Raw genomic sequence first — 19,298 nt, 5'->3', positions numbered from 1 at the left:
CGCCCCAAGCACGGGCCCTGCGTCCTCATTGGACACTGCGAGCCGGCCCTGAATCGCAGGCCCTGCCTGGACACGCCCTTAGGCGCCCAATCTCTTTGGTGAGGGGGGCGTGACAGAACGTGAGGGGACCAGCCTTTCTATTGGTCAACTCCGGGAAACCCCGCCTTCCATACATTTTTAGCCAATGGAAGGGCAGCATTCTTCATTTAAACTGTGTATAAAGCTTGACTGGGTCAACGACTACGGGGCGCCCGAGTTTTGAACCGCGCGCCGGAGGTTGGAGGGTGCTGCTTCTCCTGGTTGCCTGCATTGCTGGTCAGGATGACCGTCCCCTCCCTCGAGGAGCTGGACTCCCTCAAGTACAGTGACCTGCAGAACTTGGCCAAGAGCCTGGGCCTCCGGGCTAACCTGAGGGTAAGGAGCGGCGGTATGAACGGTGGCGGGCGGGGTGGGCTGAGCGGCCTGGCGGGGCCCTGGAGGGGAGGCAGCAGGCATGGTTCTCGAGTATCCCTTCCACTGCAGAAGTTGGGCGGGAAGGGAACCGCATTCTTCACCTGATTTTGAGGCTGACTTTTCCGGGGGCTCCCTATAGGGGCTCCCATAGGCCTCGGCTTCAGAAGGATTTGTTTGGGTTGGTTTTATTGGAAGTACTCTGTGACACTTCCCAGGGCATCGGTTACGAAATGCAGGCCCAGAAAGCTCAAGGAGCTCCCTAATGCCCATTAATTGATAGGCAGTCGCGGAAATACTGCCTTGGCTTTTGGAACATTCAACATAGTAGCACTTGTATAATTTGTACTAGCACCCAGAATCTCTTAATACTTTGTTGGGGGGCCTGGAAGTAAGAATGGTTTTTAAGGGACCGTCCCTGTGGACACATTTTTGTAACTCAGCCTTGATCTGGAATGATCGTTCATGTATTGATCACTATTGTGGTAGTGATTCCAAACCAGTAAGGTCTTTGATTCTGAGGCTGCAAAATGTTGGAGGGAAATGTGGAGATTCACTTTGGGATGGGGTTTCTTTATTAGATTCTAGTGGCATTTTCTTATATAATGCTAATGTATACTCTGAAGATTTGTTCTTATGGCTTTTAAATGGTTTAAACAAAATAATCAGTGCTCGGGTATCTGTTGTGGCAGAATAATAAAGGAGGGTCTTTGGAGATATTTCTGAGCTATGATGTTTAATGGTTCCCTAATACTTCATAAACAAAGCCGAATACCTCAGCTTAAATTCCTTAGGCTTTTTGCAATGTGGCTAGAATCTTTTATCCACGACTATATCGCAACTTGGTGCCTTTGTCCATAATATTGCCTTTGCTAATTTTGAACCTTCGGCCTCAGATCACCTCCTTTTGTCTTCTTTATCTGCATGAATCATTTCCATTTATTCTTTTCCTCTTTTTATTTAATGTATTGGGGTGACCTTGGTTAATAAAATGAAATAGTCTTCAGGTGTACCATTCTGTAATACGTCATCTGTATATTGTGTGTTCACCACCCCAAATTAAGTCTCCTTTCATCACCACTTACCTCCCCATACCCTCTTCTACCTCCCCCATCCCTCCTTTTCCCTCTGGTAATCACCATAATGTTGTCTGTCTGAGTTTTTGCTTAATCCCTTCACCTTTTCCACCCAGCCCTGCAACTCCCCTCCTCTCTATCACAGTCCCACTGAACTGTCATCGCTGACATGATGCCCCATCCCCCTCTTCATTTCCTTAGCCACAGGTCCACCACCCAGGAGCCCCAGGAGCCCTCTGTGCTTTTAAACAGTTTATTTTTAAGTGCTGACTTTGAGCGCTTGCAGGCTTCCACCTTGTACTCTGTGTTATCTTCTCTACTAAAAGTTAAGTTTCTTGAACTGGGATCTTTTCATCCTTCCACCTTGGAAGCCTTCATAGTACTCCTAAGTCAGTACATTTTATGTAGGAGATGCTGAGTATTTATTCAGACCGTTATTTACGCCTACTTTTTGGCAGTGCACCACAGGATAGCAAGAGATTTACCGAAGAGGTTTCTACCTGAGCTCAGTGCTCTGACTGACAGGCCCCACAGCCACTGGATCTCTAAAGAGCTATTGCAAGTTTAGATCTTTTTCTGAAAGTCCCACTGATCATTGTCTCTTGAGGCACCTGATCTGAGGTAGTAATTAATCATCTGTTTTCATAGAGATGGAGTAATACAGTATTTGTTACTATAGACCCCATAGCCTGCCTAGCACACAATATCTGGCACGTAGAAGGTGTCAGATATTTGTTGAGAGGTACAGTTCTCAGGCAAATTTGATCATACAAGGCTTTATTATAGCCAATTATAAAAAGACACCTTTGACATGGATAAAGTTAAATTTAGACTAGGTATTACATTCTAGATATTGTTAATTTTATTCAGTATCATAATGGTAGTGTGGCTGTGTTTCTCTTGTTATTTTTTTTACTAGTAAGTCCTTATCTCTTGGTAATACCAAGTATTTACAGGTGAAATGTTATGATGGCTTGGATTTGCTATAAAATACTTTGGTGTTGAAACTAGTCTCTACTTTTGTATGTATTTGAAATTTTCCATAATAAAAGTATTCTAAATTATTTATAGTTGGTACAGCCCAGGAGCTCCTTAAATCAATTGCCTTTTTAAATTCCAAGTACATAGCAAAAATGAATAAATTGCTCCAAAAAATTATCAAGATTTAGTTATTTTAAAAAACGTAACAGTTACACCAGTTTGATAACATTCAGTTACCTGCTGAAGTCTCTACCTAAAGGGGAAGCCCAGCTGTGTTCTCTCACATCCTGAGCTTCCTCAGCTGCGTTTTCATTGCCTTTCCTTGTCTGACTTCACCCTGCTGTGAAATCTGTGAGGGCAGGGAGCAGTTCTGTTTCAGTCTTCATTTTATTCCCAGAGCCCGCTGCTCAAAGAGCATTTGGTGAATACAAGAACAGAAAGAAATGTTCAATGTATCTGTCTTGCTTATTTGGTTTTTGGCTCTCCTGTTAAGATCTTTAACTTTCCTGCAGGCAGACAAGCTGCTAAAAGCCTTGAAAGCCCACCTGAAAGGGGAAGCAAGAAAAGAAAATGGAAATCAGGTAAGTAAGGTTTTTCAGCACCTGTTTAGCAAAACAATCATGTTTAGATGATGAATGATAAACAAATTAATGATGTCGTTTAAGACATACTGTTTATTATAAAAAAGATCATGATTGGTTATGGTGAGTCCTTTTATAAAAACTATTGGTTATAGCCGAAACCAGTTTGGCTCAGTGGATAGAGCCTTGGCCTGCGGACTGAAGAGTCCCCGGTTTGATTCCGGGCAAGGGCATGTACCTTGGTTGCGGGCACATCCCCGGTGGGGGGTGTGCAGGAGGCAGCTGATCAGTGTTTCTCATTGATGTTTCTAACTCTCTGTCCCTCTCTCTTGTTCTCTGTGAAAAATCAATAAAATATTTAAACAAAAAAAAACTATTGGTTATAAATGGTGAGTGTCTTGCAGCAAGTAATCTGTTGAATAAGATGTTCCTGTACAATTGCAAAAGTTTACTCAGTTGCCAAAAGTTATAAGAGATAACTTGTTATGAGTAGGGAAGGAACTAGATTCAAAGTTGGAAAAACCCAGTTTAAGTAGCAGCTTTGTCATTTTCTTGTGTATTACCTGAGAAAACTCAAAGTCCTTGATTTTTAGTTTCCTGTTCTGAGCTAAAGAGACTTGTAGCAAATTGTAAAGCACTGCTGATGGCAGAGGTTGTCACGGCTGCTTTAAATCTACACCACAGGTTTCTGAGAGGGCATGCGGCCTAACAGGATCAATGAAGGCTTCATTAGAGCCAGGTGGCTTAACTTGAAATAGGGAAAGTGTTGGAAGGCCTTACTGAACTGGGCCTTGGAGAACGTCTGTTATATATCTGGAAATGAAGATATATAAATATAAACATGAACTGAAAATCTAACTTCCTCTTCTCTGACTGTATAGTCTCTCTAACTGTGTTCCAAGTTATAAACATTTAAAATTCCTTTGATTCCAGGTTTTAATTAACTAAAAATAGACAACAAAATTAATAGTTTTTACATCAATTAAATAATTTTATTTGTGTGTGTGTATTTTTAAATGATTAAGGATACATGATTATAGTTCTATCTGAACCTGGTTTGATTAGTAATTGGTAAATTAAATTTAAAATAATCTATCATGCTGAAACTGGTTTGGCTCAGTGGTAGAGGGTCGGTCTGCAGACTGAAAGGTCCCAGGTTCGATTCCGGTCAGGGGCATGTGTGTTGGTTGCGGGCACATCCCCAGTGGGGAGTGTGCAGGAGGCAGCTGGTCAATGTTTCTCTCTCATCGACGTTTCTAGCTCTCTATCTCTCTCCCATCCTCTCTGTAAAAAATCAATAAAAATATTTTTTTTTTAAATAAATAAAATAAAATCTATCATATTTTAAATTCAACATCTCAGGAGCCATTCTTTAAAAAATAAATATTTTATTGATTTTTTTACGGAGAGGAAAGGAGAGGGAGAGAGAGTTAGAAACATTGATGAGAGAGAAAAATCAATCAGCTGCCTCCTCCATACCTCCTCCCTCTCCCCCCATGTGCCTGTAACCAAGGTACATGCCCTTGACCGGAATCGAGCCTGGGACCCTTGAGTCCAAAGGCCCACACTCTATCCACTGAGCCAAATGGGTCAGGGAAGGAGCCATTCTTTTTGAAAACGTTTCACAAGAGCAGCATGCTAGTCAATATTCAGTCAGATGGAGAATTCCTAAGTGGTGAATCTATCAATCGTGACCTTGGATTGGTGGAAAAACCTGATGGACAAAAAGTTTATTTATCTAAGACAGGGGTCTTCAAACTACGGCCCGCGGGCCACATGCGGCCCGCAGAGGAGTCTGATCCGGCCCGCCAGGTTTTTTGGGCAGTGAGCGCAGCCGAGGTGTTACAGTAGGAATTAGTAGTTCATATAGTCCGGCCCTCCAGCTCTCTGAGGGACCGTGATCTGGCCCCCACTTTAAAAAGTTTGAGGACCCCTGATAAGACTACAGGAGTCAGCATAATCCAAATGCATGGCAAAGAGATCATTAATGTCCCATATAGATAGACAATTGATTAAGCTTCCAGACACCCAAATCATTACCTGGGGAATGGCCACGTGTGAATCATACCTGAGTGGGTGTGCCATCAGACCTTCTGGAAGCCTTATTCTCCCACTAGAGGTCAGCCTTATCTATGAATTGGAGCAGCACAGATGTAGGTTAGTTTGGCTGTGTGTCTCTTGGGTCTTTTTTTTTTTTTTAATTTCAGAGAGGAACGGAGAAGAAGAGAGAAACATCAATGATGAGAGAGAATCATTGATTGGCTGCCTCCTGCATGGCCCCTATTGGGGATCAAGCCCACAACCCAGGCATGTGCCCTGACCAGGAATTGAACCATAACCTCCTGGTTCATAGGTATATGCTCAACCACTGAGCCACGCCTGCCGGGCCTTGGATTTAGACAAGTCTCTTATAGTTAAGCACAGTACATTCAGGAATGAACACAAGTTCGCTATCACTGTTGGCCTCCCATCTAACATACCATGGTTAAGGTGTGTGGGGTTAAAGCAAGACATCTCTGAGAGTTGTGCTAACCGGCTTCTAAAATCAGCTATAGCACCTTTACTGCGAGGTGCTACTATGGGGGCTGGGTAGGGGGTGGGGTGAATAACCACTTTAAAAGTGTCTGTGTATTCCAGTAATATACGGTGTAACCCGAAGGTACCACTTTTATAGTGGAACGTTTCTTCTTTTTCTTTTCACTCCTCCCCACGGCTATTCGGGGACTTGGGAAGTCATATCCAGATAGTACAATATCTTTCTACTCTCATGTAAGTATCCCTGTTCCTTTGACATTGTACTCACCCATTCTCATTTCTTGTCTGTTGGCCTTCCTGTGGCTTTCTGATGTTCACTGTCTTCTTGTTTTCCTCATGTTCTGACCTTATTTTGAGTGAATTCAAAGGTTCATCTGGATGTCTCTCAATACGCTTGTCTCATGGTTCCTTAACTCCTATGACTTTCGTTTCTGCTATTCATCAGCCACCCATTTCATTGAGCATATCTGGACTTTATATCCCTTGGTAATATTTCACCTCTGACTAAAACCTTCCATTCTCTAAGCCTCCTTATTCTTTCACTCCCAACACATTTACTTTATTTATTTATATATTTGTTATTGATCTCGGAGAGGAAAGGAGAGGGAAAGAGAGATAGAACATCAATGATGACCAGGAATCATTGGTCAGATGCCTCCTGCACACCCCCCACTGGGGATTGAGCCCGCAACCCAGGCATGTGCCCTTGACCGGAATCAAACTTGGGACACTCTATCCACTGAGCCAAACCAGCTAGAGCCCAATGTACTTTATACTGTGGTTCTCAATTCAGATTGTGTGGGGAAATCATTTGGGGAGAATTATTTTTAAGAATACTGGTATATAGGCCTCACCAAAACCCAGGCCAACTAAATCATTCTCAGAGGGTGGGGTCCAGGCATTATAGTGAAATGGCCTGAAAAGTCAGGCTACAGAGCAGTCAATCCCCTACTTCCATGTGCAGAGTATCAGGTGTCCGCTACCGGCTAAAATATTAGAAGGTTTCTGTGTAAGGAAAGTAGATGGTTATCAAGCAAAGGGCTTCTGGCAATCAAGGATCCCCAGCATGATAGCCTCCTCCTAAGGAACCTATTAGATCAGATTCCACCAGATAACAGGCACGCACATTCAAACTCCTAATGAGGTTTTTGCTCTGAAATATGAATAAAAGACCAACAATCGGAGACATTTAAGGAAAGCCTGTCGTCAGAGTTTAAGGAAAAGAAAAAATGACCCTAGGCTCTGGCTGGGTAGCTCTGTAACCAATGGTTAGAGCATCATCCCCAAACACCAAGGTTGTAGGCTTCATTCCCTAGTCAGGGCTCATACAAGAATCAACCAATAGCCCAGCTGGGGTTGCTCAGTGGTTGCACATCAATCTATGAACCAGAAGGTCACAGGTTGATTTCCGGTCAGGGCACATGCCTGTGTTTCCAGTTCGATCCCTACTCATTAGGGGGCATGTAGGAGGCAGCCAATTAGTGATTCTCTCTCATCATTGATGTTTCTATCTCTCTCCCCCTCTCCCTTCCTGTCTGAAATTAAAAAAAAAAAAAAAAAAAAACACTTAAAAAAATGAACCAATGAATCAATAAATGGAACAACAAACCGATGTTTCTCTCTCTCAAATCAATTTAAAAAATTACCCTACCCGAAACCGGATTGGCTCAGTGGATAGAGCATCGGCCTGCGGACTAAAAGGTTCCAGGTTCGATTTCGGTCAAGAGCATATACCTTGGTTGTGGGCACATTCCCAGTGAGGGGTGTGCAGGAGGCATCTGATCGATGTTTCTCTCTCATCAACGTTTCTAGCTCTCTATCCTTCTCCCTTCCTCTCTGTAAAAAATTAATAAAATATATAAAATAAATAAAATTACCCAAAACAAAACAAAGATGACACAGAAAACAAAATTTTTTTGTTTTAAAAAACCTTACAATAACTTATTTATCAATAACTTTCAGAATCAAGCTTCACAGAAAAGGCACAGATGATTGTTAAGATTACATAATAGGCTGTAAATATTATCAACTTGGATGCTTAAAGAGAATAGATGACAGAAATTGAGAAGTGAAGTGTAAGAATGCTAATATCTGCAGTTTACAAGCTAGATGTATATACTTGTGGAACAAGATTTAAGGTCTTTAGTATATTAAAGATGCAAAGCTATATAACTGAGTGATTAAAGTGGTATGATTCTGTTAGGAAGCACATGGGAGGTGATACAAGTGACATAAATTGTAGCACATGGTAGGCACTAAATATAGCTATTAAAAATGTAAGTGAAAAGAAAATATAAGTGAATATCTCATCAGCAAGTCACTGGTGATATATAAGTAGCTACCTGAAATTAAGCTTGAGAAATAGGAAAGGTAGGCAGAGAACCAACTGCTTTTCATTATAATCTCTTTAGTATTTTTTTTAGCCATATGTACATGTTTTTAATTAGTTTATCTTAAAAAAATTAGAACTTATGAATTAAAAAATGAGAAAAGCACCAAAAACAAATCAAACCTTTCCTTTATAGTCTACAGGTAAAAAAGTCTCCCCTCACGTGATTATTTTCTAGTGCTTTTATCTTTTAATCTTTTACATTTAAATCTTTAATACATTCAGATTTCATTTTGGTGTGAGAGAATGATCGCAGTTCATTGTCCCTCCCCCCAAAAAAATATTAAAAACAATTTTCTCAGCATCACGTGTTGAATAATGAATCCAACCCCCCCCCCCCCCCGACAAATATGAAGTGTAACCATTATCACACAATGATTTAGTATATAAACAGGTCGGTTTGAGGTGTCCTGGTAGCCTGTACTGTACCGTTTTGACAATGTAGCTCTTTACTTTTAGTTTATGGTAGTGAAGTGCTGTTCTTACTTTACTCCCTATTTTCACCTTTTACAAGCTGCTTTGGGCTCTCGTTTCTCCATCTGACAATTGTGGATAATATTACTACCTATCTCATAAGCTTTGAGAAATAAATGAGATAATCTAGGTAAACAGTCCAATAAAGTTGTGATATTAGCTGTAATTATTATTAGTTATAGGGTACTGCCTGGCACATAGCATATATTCAATAAATTCATGCACCTTTTTTTTTTTTTTTTAACCGAATGCCAGACATCCATTATTCATATTTTTTATAATGTATTTTTATTGATTTCAGAGAATAAGGGAGGGAGAGAGAAACATCAGTGATGAGAGAGAATCATTGATTGGCTGCCTCCTGCATGCCTCCTACTGGGGATCGGGCCCACAACCCGGGGATGTGCCCTGTGACCTCCTGGTTCCCAGGTCGACGCTCAACCGCTGAGCCATGCTGGTTGGATGTAATATGTTTTTCATTCAGTTTAAATGCTCATTCTTTCTGAGTGGTATGCCTCTATATATAGGACATGGTAGATTAATATCTCTCTTTTCAGGATGAAAGTCAAACTTCTGCATCCTCTTGTGATGAGACCGAGATGCAGATCAGCAGTCAGAAACAAGCTGAGTGGGAACCAGCTGGCCATGTCACCAAGAAAAGGAGAAGGCGCAGGACTGTCCGCAGCAGTCCAGACTCCCAGGTAAATGGAGGTGTGCAAACTAAAAATAAGCCACCTCCTGTGCCAAAATTGGCATATTCTAAGGGAATTTTTTGTTAATTCTCTTATGCTTTTGGTGGTGGTAAACACTGTGTTGTAAGCTCCGTGAATACACAGCCCCAAGCCTAGGCTGCTGTCACCTTGCCCGGGCACTGCACTCAGGAAGCACTTGTTAAGGCTAAGCAGGGAATAAATATTTGTTGAAGAAATACAAACCTTCATTAAGCATTTCTTTTTTTTTTTTTTTTAATATATTTTATTGATTTTTTACAGAGAGGAAGGGAGAGAGATAGAGAGTTAGAAATGTCGATGAGAGAGAAACATCGACCAGCTGCCTCCTGCACACCCCCCACTGGGGATGTGCCCGCAACCAACGTACATGCCCTTGACCGGAATCGAACCTGGGACCTTTCAGTCCGCAGACCGACGCTTTATCCACTGAGCCAAACTGGTTTCGGCTATTCTTAGTCTTATAGCAGCAAGGTCAGGTGTTTGCAGGGGCTTCCCTCACTTGCTTTGAGAGGACTCTGATTATATTATCCTTTCATTCAAACATAATTTTTACAAGGCTTAGTACTAGTATTTATTTGCTAGCTTTGTACAGTCCCTTATTTGTTAGCCTATCGGGGTCTCTTAGTGTTAGTTTCTTATCCCTGAAAAAGTTAATCTTGCCATGTATGCTTTCCAATGGTCCCTAGTATCTCCTAGTCCCAGATTCACACTCTAGTGGCCCTTGATGGGGTAGAGAACCAAACCTGCCACTCGAAATCTTATTCTACTTTTTTTTTTTTTTTTTTGAACACCTTCCCCCCCTCAGCTTGGTACTCATCTTTTTTTTTTTTTTTTTTTTTTAAGTATTCATTTATTTTTTTTATTGATTTTTAGAGATAGTGGGAGAGAGGGGGAAAGACAGAGAGAAACACATGGATTGGTTGCTCCCTGCACGTGCCCTGACCAGGGCCTAGGCTGAGGAGGAGTCTGCAACCATGCCCTTAACAGTAATTGAACCTGAGACTCTTCAGTCCACAGGCCAACACTCTTATCCACTGAGCCAAACCGGCTAGGGCTTGGTACTCGTCTTTTGAAGGTAGTGATTACTCCTTTTTTAAAATATCTGACTATAAGCAATACTTTTAATTTTTTTAATGGCATATCTTTAAATTGAGATATCATTGGCACATACGATTAGTTTTAGGTGTACAATTGAATGATTCGATTGTTTCTTATATATGTTGGGAAATGAACATCCTAATTCTAGTTCCTATCCATCACCATATATATTTACAAAAATATTTTTTAAGATACATGTACCTTCTTAGCAACATTCAAATGTGATGACTTCTTATTATTTAAATCATTTATTTCCTTTTTCAATTTGTAGCAGGATCATCCAGAGATAAAAACAAGTGATCCCACTGAGTTCCAGAATCAAGAAAAACAGGAAAACCAGGCTCTCAGACCTGTTGCAGAAGTTCCATCTCCACCAGATGGGAGACAAGGAAAGGAGAATGCAGTGTCCTCGGAAAATAGTGAAATAAACGGTATGCCAAGTAACTAAAAAAATCCAAACTGCTAGGGCAGCATATGCCTTAGATTTCTATGATTGCTGTAATGAAGTGCTACAAATTGGGTGGCTTAAAATAACACATTTATTCTCTTACAATTCTGGAGGCTGGAAGTCTTGAATGGTCAGTAGGGCCATTCTCCTTCTAGAGTTTAGACCCTGGATAGAATCTGGCCTGGCCTAGTCTAACTTTTAGTGGTGGCAATTGATCCTGTGTTTCTTGGCTTGTAGCTGCATTAGTCTGTTTTATGGCATCCACTCTGTCTTAAAAGGACATTAGTCTTGCCCTAGCCACTTTGGCTCAGTGGATAGAGCATCAGCCCGCAGACTGGGAGGGTCCCGTAGTCGATTCTGGTCAAGGGCACATACCTCTGTTGCAAGCTGAATCCCCAGCTCTGGTTGGGGCATGTGGGGGAGGCAACCAATCAATGTGTGTCTGTGATATTGATGTTTCTCTCTCTGTGTCTCTCTCCCTCCCTTCCACTCTAAAAATCAATGGGGAAATATTCTCAGGTGAGGATTTAAAAAAGGACAATAGTCCTATTGGATTAGAGTTTTCACCCTAATGACTTCCATCTTGATTTGATGACATCAACCAAGAATCTATAATAATAAAAGCCTAATATGTTAATTAGATCAGACATCCTTCCTGATGACCTTCCAGATGAAGCCAGAGCTGGCAGCCAGAGGAAGGAAGGCCTACTCTTGCACAAATATTGTGCATTGGGCCTCTAGTTTACAAATAAGTTTATATCACAGTTACTGGAGGTTAAGACTCTAGCATAACTTTTTTTTTAGGGGATACAGTTCAACCCATAACATCATTTTATAGTATTTATATGGGTTTGACAATTAAAGTAAAAGTTTGAACCAAATCTAGTAGGCCATCAGATCATCTTTATTAATTTGAGAAAACAGAGTAACAGTGGTAGCTTCAAAGTTTAGGGAATTGATCGCTACTTAGTGATGAGGAGAGCCTGCATTTTGTCCATTAGTTCCTTCTGGCTTACTCCCAAGAGTGGTGCAAGGACCTTTTTGCTTATTCAATCAGGATAATTAAAAGGGAGCTGTAAAGTCTACCTTCCCAGTGGTGTGGCCTTTTTTTAACCTGTTAACCGGGTAGTTCCCTTTTTAATGACGCAACCTGTAACGGGCGCATACTCTTTCACTAGGACGTGTCAGTACGTCACGCCCGGAGGACGTAATTTCATATTATTTTTTTTATTTATACTTAATGAAAATAAATGAAATATATATATTTTTTTGTTTATTTATATATATAAAGCACAAAGGAAAATACAAAATTACAAAAAAAAATATAAAAAAATACCGACAAAAAAAAAATGGACACGTGGAATTTAAAAAATTATAAATTTTACAAACAATGATAAAGATTACAAAAAATAGCCAAAACCGGTTTGGCTCAGTGGATAGAGCATCGGCCTTCGGACCTAAAGGTCCGGGTTCGATTCCGGTCAAGGGCATGTACCTTGGTTGCCGGCACATCCCCAGTGGGGGGTGTGCAAGAGGCAGCTGATCGATGTTTCTCTCTCATCTCATCGATATTTCTAACAATCTATCCCTCCCCTTTCCTTCCTCTCTGTAAAAAATCAATAAAATATTTAAAAATAAAAAAGATTACAAAAAATATATACCATCCCTCTCGGGGCGCAACATATATTTTAAGGATGTATTCATATGTCCTACCCGTTCCCGATATTGTTTATGTTTGACGTATTTATAAGTCCCGCTCGGTTAACAGGTTAACGATGATCTATATATATAAAACCATAATATGCAAATAGACTGAGCAGTGGTACAACTGAACAATTGGTTGCTATGATGTGTACTGACAGAGGCTCACATGGAACATGGCGGGCGTCGGAGCAGGCAGCAGAACATGGTGGGCACCAGCCATGGCAGGATGGTAGAGCAGGTGAACGGGGGCACCAAACCAAGCGTGGCACCGGTTGCTATCATCGGGATGAGCCTCTGTTGGTTACGGAAAATTCTTTGCTCCCATGTGCTGTGGTCCTGCCTGGTGCTCCCACCTGCTGCCAGCTCCGCCGCAATCACAACTGCTGCTAACACCAGAGCTGCCACTCGCACCTGCTGCCAGCGTCCCAGTGCTGGCCGGATCACTCGGTGCCGTCAGCAGGTGTGAGCAGTGGTTACCGGCCCCAATCACCCCTGAGGGCTTCTCCACCTCGCCCTGCTCCTGAGGGGCAATCGGGACAGCAGCTGCCGCTTGTACCTGCAGCTCATGCCAGCCCCAATCGCTCTGTGCCTTCAGTGGGTGCAAGTGGGGCTGGGGCCATCTGTGTGCGGGAGTGGGGCTGCCTGCAGATGAGACTGGGACCATGGCAGGAGGAATCGGATGGGGGCATGGAGGATGGGCAGAGAACCGCCCCTGTGTCTACCACAGCCTCACAGCCCACAGTTCCTTTCAAAGTGCATGAATTCGTGCACTGGGCCCCTAGTGTTTGTATATCTCTTCCCTAAACTTCTTAACTAAAAGTTTGTTTCTTTTTTTTTCTCTTTTTTTTTTAAAATATATTTTATTGATTTTGTACAGAGAGGAAGGGAGAGAGATAGAGAGTTAGAAACATCGATGAGAGAGAGTCATCGATCAGCTGCCTCCTGCACACCCCCTACTGGGGATTTGCCCGCAACCAAGGTACATGCCCTTGACCGGAATCGAACCCGGGACCCTTCAGTCCCCAAGCCAATGCTCTATCCATTGAGCCAAACCGGTCTCGGCTAAAAGTTTGTTTCAATAAGATCAGAAAACTTCAATTCCTGTAAACCTAACAGGACTTCTGCTTTTTGATTTCCTTCTTCAAGCCTGCCAATTGCAACAGAGTCTATGTTTCACTCCAGCCAATCTGCCTGGTCCAATGTCCAACAAGCAGTTAAATGCAGAATTTCTAATGCTGAGCCTTCCCATTTCCCCCATAATTTTGCATTTCTTACTAAATATAGTTCCAGGAGGTCGAGGTTCTGATTCAGTAGGTCTAAGATAGTCTGGGTGTCTGTAGTTTTCAATAAGCATCCCAGGTTTGACACTTCCCTGTGTGTTTTTTTAAATAATCCTGATCTGAGGATATTTTTTCCTTTTTTTTTTAGAGAAAGAAAATGAAAGGCAGGGTGAGATAGAGAGCGAAACATGAATGTGAGGGAGGCACATCAATTGGTTGCTTCCCACACACACCCCTGCCAGGGGCCAGGAATCCAGTCTGTAATTGAGGTATGTGCCCTTGGCTGGAATCAAACCCTCAACCCTTTAAAAGGTGGGCTGAGGCTCTGACCACTGAGCAAAATCCACTAGAGCTCCTTTGTCTTTTTATGCATATACCTCACATACCCATTTTAAAACCATGATTTAGAAAAAGTTGTTGGAAAGTATGACAAAGAGCCAGAACTGGGGGTAGAATTACAAATGCCTGCTATCCCACCAATTATTTTATCCAGAGATGTAGCTTTAGGACTAAGTTTCAATGCCATAGGAAAACAGTGTGGACCCATTAAGTCAGGTTTGACTAATGAAACACAAGCTGTTTGAAGGAGAAAATTTTGATCATGTAGTTAGTTTCTGGTGAGAGAATTTATTTTTTGTTTTATTTTTAAATAAATTTTAATTGATTTTTGAGAGATTGAGAGAGAGAGAGAGAGGAAGAGAGAGGGACAGAGAGTCAGAAACATCGATGAGAGAGAAACATTGATCAACTGCCTCCTGCACAGCCCCCACTGGGGATGTGCCCACACCAAGGTACATGCCCTTGACCGGAATTGAACCTGGGACCCTTCAGTCTGCAGACCAACGCTCTATCCACTGAGCCAAACCGGTTAGGTGAGAATTTATTTATTTATTAAATATATTTTATTGATTGTTTACAGAGAGGAAGAGAGAGGGATAGAGAGTTAGAATCTTCGATGAGAGAGAATCATTGATAAGCTGCCTCTTGCACAACCCCTACTGGGGATGTGCCCGAAACCAAGGTACATGCCCTTGACCGGAATCGAACCTGGGACCTTTCAGTCTACAGGCCGATGCTCTATCCACTGAGCCAAACCAGTTCGGCGAGAATTTATTTTTTAAATTTTTATTTTTTACATAATTTCAGACTTAAAGTTGTAAGAATAATACCACGAATTCCTATGTCTTTTTCACCTAGATTTCCCAAATGTTAACATTTTATTACATTATTTCCTCTATTTATATTTATGTATACATATATGTGTGATATACATTTTTTCCTGAATTGTTTGAGAATAAGTTGCAGATATGTGCTCCTTGACCCTAAATCAGTGGTTCCCAAAGTGGGGCACACACCCCACAGGGGGACAATTTGATTTTTAAGATTTTAAGGGGAGGCAATTCAAGAATGAGTTATTAATGAAATTTTTGCATTTCTTATGGTTCTAAAGGCCTCATATACAGTGTTCTATATAATTCAGAGCTGATATGCAAATAGTCGTCATGCTGTGATGCCATAACGACTAATCAGCAGGGACCTGAGGCTGTGTGGTGCCTGGACTGGGACCTGAGACCGCACCCTTCGCCCTGGCACTGGTGCTGGGGTACCTGATGCTGCGTCCCCGAGACCATGCCCTCTGCCTCAGTACCGGAGCCCAGGGACCTCTGGCCCGATTTCCAGCTTCAGCGCCAGGACATGAAGCTGCTTCCCCCATCTGGTGGGGCTTGATGGGGGTGGGGCCGGCTGGACACTTCTATTATAGAGAAAGGTCAAATAGCAATATTAAAATATTTTCTCTAATTCACTTTTTTTTTTTTTTTTTTTTTTTTATACATACCTTCCCTCCCCAGAGTTTTATGTCCATTGGTTGTACTTATATGCATGTACACAAGTCCTTCGGTTGATCTATTATCTCTAATTCACTTTTAATGTGCATGAATTTCGTACATTAGGCCACTAGTATAAATATATATTATGACATATTTATGCATTTCAATTCTCTATTATAAGTTTTGAAACTTTATTTGCTACTTTTTTCATATTCATATTATTTTTTTATATTTTTTTTAATTAATTTTTTACAAAGAGGAAGAGAGAGGGATAGAGAGTTAGAAACATCGATGAGAGAGAGTCATCGATCAGCTGCCTCTTGCACACCCCCTACTGGGGATATGCCCGCAACCAAGGTACATGTCCTTGACCAGAATCAAACCCGGGACCTTTCAGTCCGCAGGCCTACGCTCTATCCACTGAGTCAAACCAGTTTCGGTAACTTTATATTATTTTTTTAAAACAATTTCTTAGTGACTTCTTCCTCAGTACTTCAACTGTCCTTTCGTTCTTTCATGAATGCCATGTTCTTTGGAAGCTGTTTAGACCAAGTTAATGGCCTTTTAGGTTTCCTTCATGTGAATAGGAGTTCACTTTTTGAATAATAAGAATTATATGTCATGGGAAGGTGGGCATCAGTATTTTAGAGATGCTTAGGTGGGACACGGCCAAAAAAAGCTTGGGAACCACTTCCCTAAATATAAATACTTCAGTGTGTGTTTCTTAAAACAGAGACTTTCTCTCGTAAATGTACAGAGTACAAAAGGCTCATTGACTTGGCTTTATATTCCATGTTGCAACTAATATTTAGGACGCCACTACTTTTCAAGTTATGGTATAGTATCAACAAAGAATATCACAGTTATCTGAAAATATTATTAAAATACTCTTCCCTTTCAATCACATATCTGTGTTTGGCAAGATTTGTTTTTATATATACACTGAGCGGCCAGATTATTATTATCTCTGAACGCATAATAATCTGGCCACTCTGTGTGTGTGTGTGTGTGTGTGTGTGTGTGTGTGTGTGTGTGTGTATTAGAGGCCCGGTGCATGAATTCATGCATGGGTGGGGTTCTTCCCAGCCTGGCCAGGGGGAGGGGACATGGGTGGTTGACTGGCCTGCCTGCTGGTTGAATTCCTGGTCGAGGGGGAAATTTGCATATTAACCTTTTATTATATAGGATAGGGGTGTCGAACTCAATCAGAGAAGGGGCCAAAATCTAAAATCCAGCCTAAATCGCGGGCCAAATGGTTTACTGAACAGTCATAAACTGACAATGTCATAAACTGACAGCGGAGTGCAGTGATGACAGCGCGGTGCGGGCCACATTGCAAGGCCTGGCGGGCTGGATTTGGCCCGCGGGCCTTTTGTTTGACACATGTGATATAGGATATACACTGAGTGGCCAGATTATTATGCATTCAGAGATCATAATAATCTGGCCACTCAGTGTTTTTATCAACCAAACCATAAGAGAATCCAGCTGCCTTTTGTAAGTCAAACATTAAATAATTTTTTTAAAGCCACTCATTATTTTTATGTTAGAAACTTATTTTTTCAATAATTTCATCTACTTATTTCAATAATTCCATCAATTATGTCTCTAAAAACAGGAAAATCTCAGCTCATCCTTTGCATTTCATTGTCATGTTTATTTAGCCTACTTTAATCTGGAATACTTTCTCAGTCTTCCTTTGTCTTTCAGGATGTTGACATATTTTAATATAGGCAAGTTTTTTTTGGGGGGGTCCTCTGACTTGGTTTATCCAATGTGCTGATGATTAGATTCAGATCATGCACTTTTGGCTGAGGGATGTGTCCTTCTCAGCACCCCAGAAAGCACACATGTTGGTTTTTCCTGTAATTAGTCATGCTAAATTCCATCATCTGGTTATGCTGGTATCTGCTACGTTGCTTCTCTGTAAAGTTACTATTTTTCCATTTGTTATTAATAAATACCCTGTGAGGAGTGACAGTGACTCTAAATCTCCTGTTTTTCACAGAATTTTTGTCTCTTGTGTTTTGTTTTGTTTTTAATCCTCATCCAAGGACATGCTTAAAGAAAGGAAGGGAGAGAGAGAAAAACATCAATTGGTTGCCTTCCATATGTTCCCCAACCAATTGATGTTTTTCTCTCTCTCCCTTCCTTGCAGGATTGAACCTGCAACCAGGTGTGTTTCCTGACCACAACTTTTTGGTGTACGGGATGATACTAACCAACTGAGCCACTCTGGCTAGCTCTCTCTCTGGTTTTAGAGTCAGGGTCCAAGCAGAAGCACCTGGAGCCCCAACCACACTATGGAATATTCTCTGCCTTGTTTAATGGATACCTTAGGGAACCTTAAAGATGTTGACTTTATATGTTATATTACTTGAAAATCCACTTACATATTTTTAGTAGATTACCTTGAGTTTTAAAAGATATCAGAAAGTGGAAAATGATTATAAGGGGGGGGGCGGGAATAGTAGACCTTGTATACACCATGATTTCAACTGGATTTAAAGAACAAAAATGAAACAAGTATAGGCATATCTTTCCTTATTGTGCTTGCTTTATTGCCTCTACAGATGTCGCTTTTTTTTTTTTTTACAAACTCAAGGCAAAAAATTACTTCTTATTTTATTGCAGTGGTCTGGAACAGAACCCTCAATATCTCTGAGATGTTCCTGTACAGAAGCAAAGGACCTGAGGAAACATGCCAGAATGCTAATGATATGTCTTAGGCTGGTGGGGTTGTGTGCTTTTTATTATTCTAGTTATAACAACATGCTTATAGCAAAAGTTATGAAAAAGTGTTTTTAAATTTTTTATATAACTTTTATATAGGAAGCAAAATTTCTGCTTATGAGCTAAATTTTAGTGATGCTGTAAGTCCTTGTGCTCCTTGTGTGCCATTTCTCCCACCACCTTGGCAGAGCATGTCACATGAGTATGCTCATGACATTTCTTTTTTTTTTTTTAATATTTTTTACAGAGAGGAAGAGAGAGGGATAGAGAGTTAGAAACATCGATGAGAGAGAAACATTGATCAGCTGCCTCTTGCACACCCCCTACTGGGGATGTGGCCACAACCAAGGTACATGCCCTTGACTGGAATCGAACCTGGGACCCTTGAGTTCGCAGGCCGACGCTCTATCCACTGAGCCAAACCAGTTTTGGCTCATGACAATTCTAAAAGGCAATATTTGTTGAAATCTTTTCATTGGTTCTGTATCTTTGTATTCAGGTAATGAAGATTCAAAGGTGCCTTCAGAAAGAAAGAAGTCTGGCTACACAGATGGGTTTTCCAAATCTGGAAAAAATAAAAGAATTGCAATCACTACTCCAAGTAAGTTTTGCTGGCTGATGTTGGAGTGTCAGTGTACTGACTGTCACAGCTAAAAGCTGGGATGCCGGAACTGGGGCTGGTATCTGCCTTCTATTTTCTAGCTGGAAGACTTTGGGCAGCTTACTTATCCTCAGTAAACCACTTCTTCAGTTGAACATTGGAATGGTTGTATTGCCTATTTCATCAGGTTGATATATAGATTAATTGAGCCTATTTTTTTTTTAACCTCTGATTACCTACCACAGTAACTAACATGTAGCAGGTATTCCCTAAATATCAGAGAATGCATGTCTGTAAAGTACTTGGCATAGTATCCACTTTGTAATAAATTACTTTTTAAAAAAAAGTCTAAGGCAGGGGGAGTGTGAGAATTGGTAAGGTATGTACA

At 41.2% G+C, this 19,298-nt stretch overlaps 1 protein-coding gene across 1 annotated transcript in view; it reads left to right on the top strand.

Annotated features, from left to right (window-relative positions):
- The first annotated feature begins 221 nt into the window (after window positions 1-221).
- NUSAP1 (nucleolar and spindle associated protein 1) overlaps window positions 222-19,298 on the top strand; it is a 38,338-nt gene continuing 19,261 nt past the window's right edge. The window contains exons 1-5 of the mRNA XM_084904830.1: window positions 222-414; window positions 3,020-3,088; window positions 9,044-9,187; window positions 10,587-10,746; window positions 18,809-18,910. Coding sequence (XP_084760956.1) covers window positions 322-414; window positions 3,020-3,088; window positions 9,044-9,187; window positions 10,587-10,746; window positions 18,809-18,910 — 568 coding nt within the window. The 5' untranslated portion in view covers window positions 222-321. The remainder of the gene's footprint in view (window positions 415-3,019; window positions 3,089-9,043; window positions 9,188-10,586; window positions 10,747-18,808; window positions 18,911-19,298) is intronic.

This window comes from Pipistrellus hanaki (genome assembly GCF_964339955.1).
Source record: "Pipistrellus hanaki genome assembly, chromosome: 1".
NCBI classification, from domain to species: domain Eukaryota; kingdom Metazoa; phylum Chordata; class Mammalia; order Chiroptera; family Vespertilionidae; genus Pipistrellus; species Pipistrellus hanaki.
This window is presented reverse-complemented; position numbering and strand designations above follow the sequence as displayed.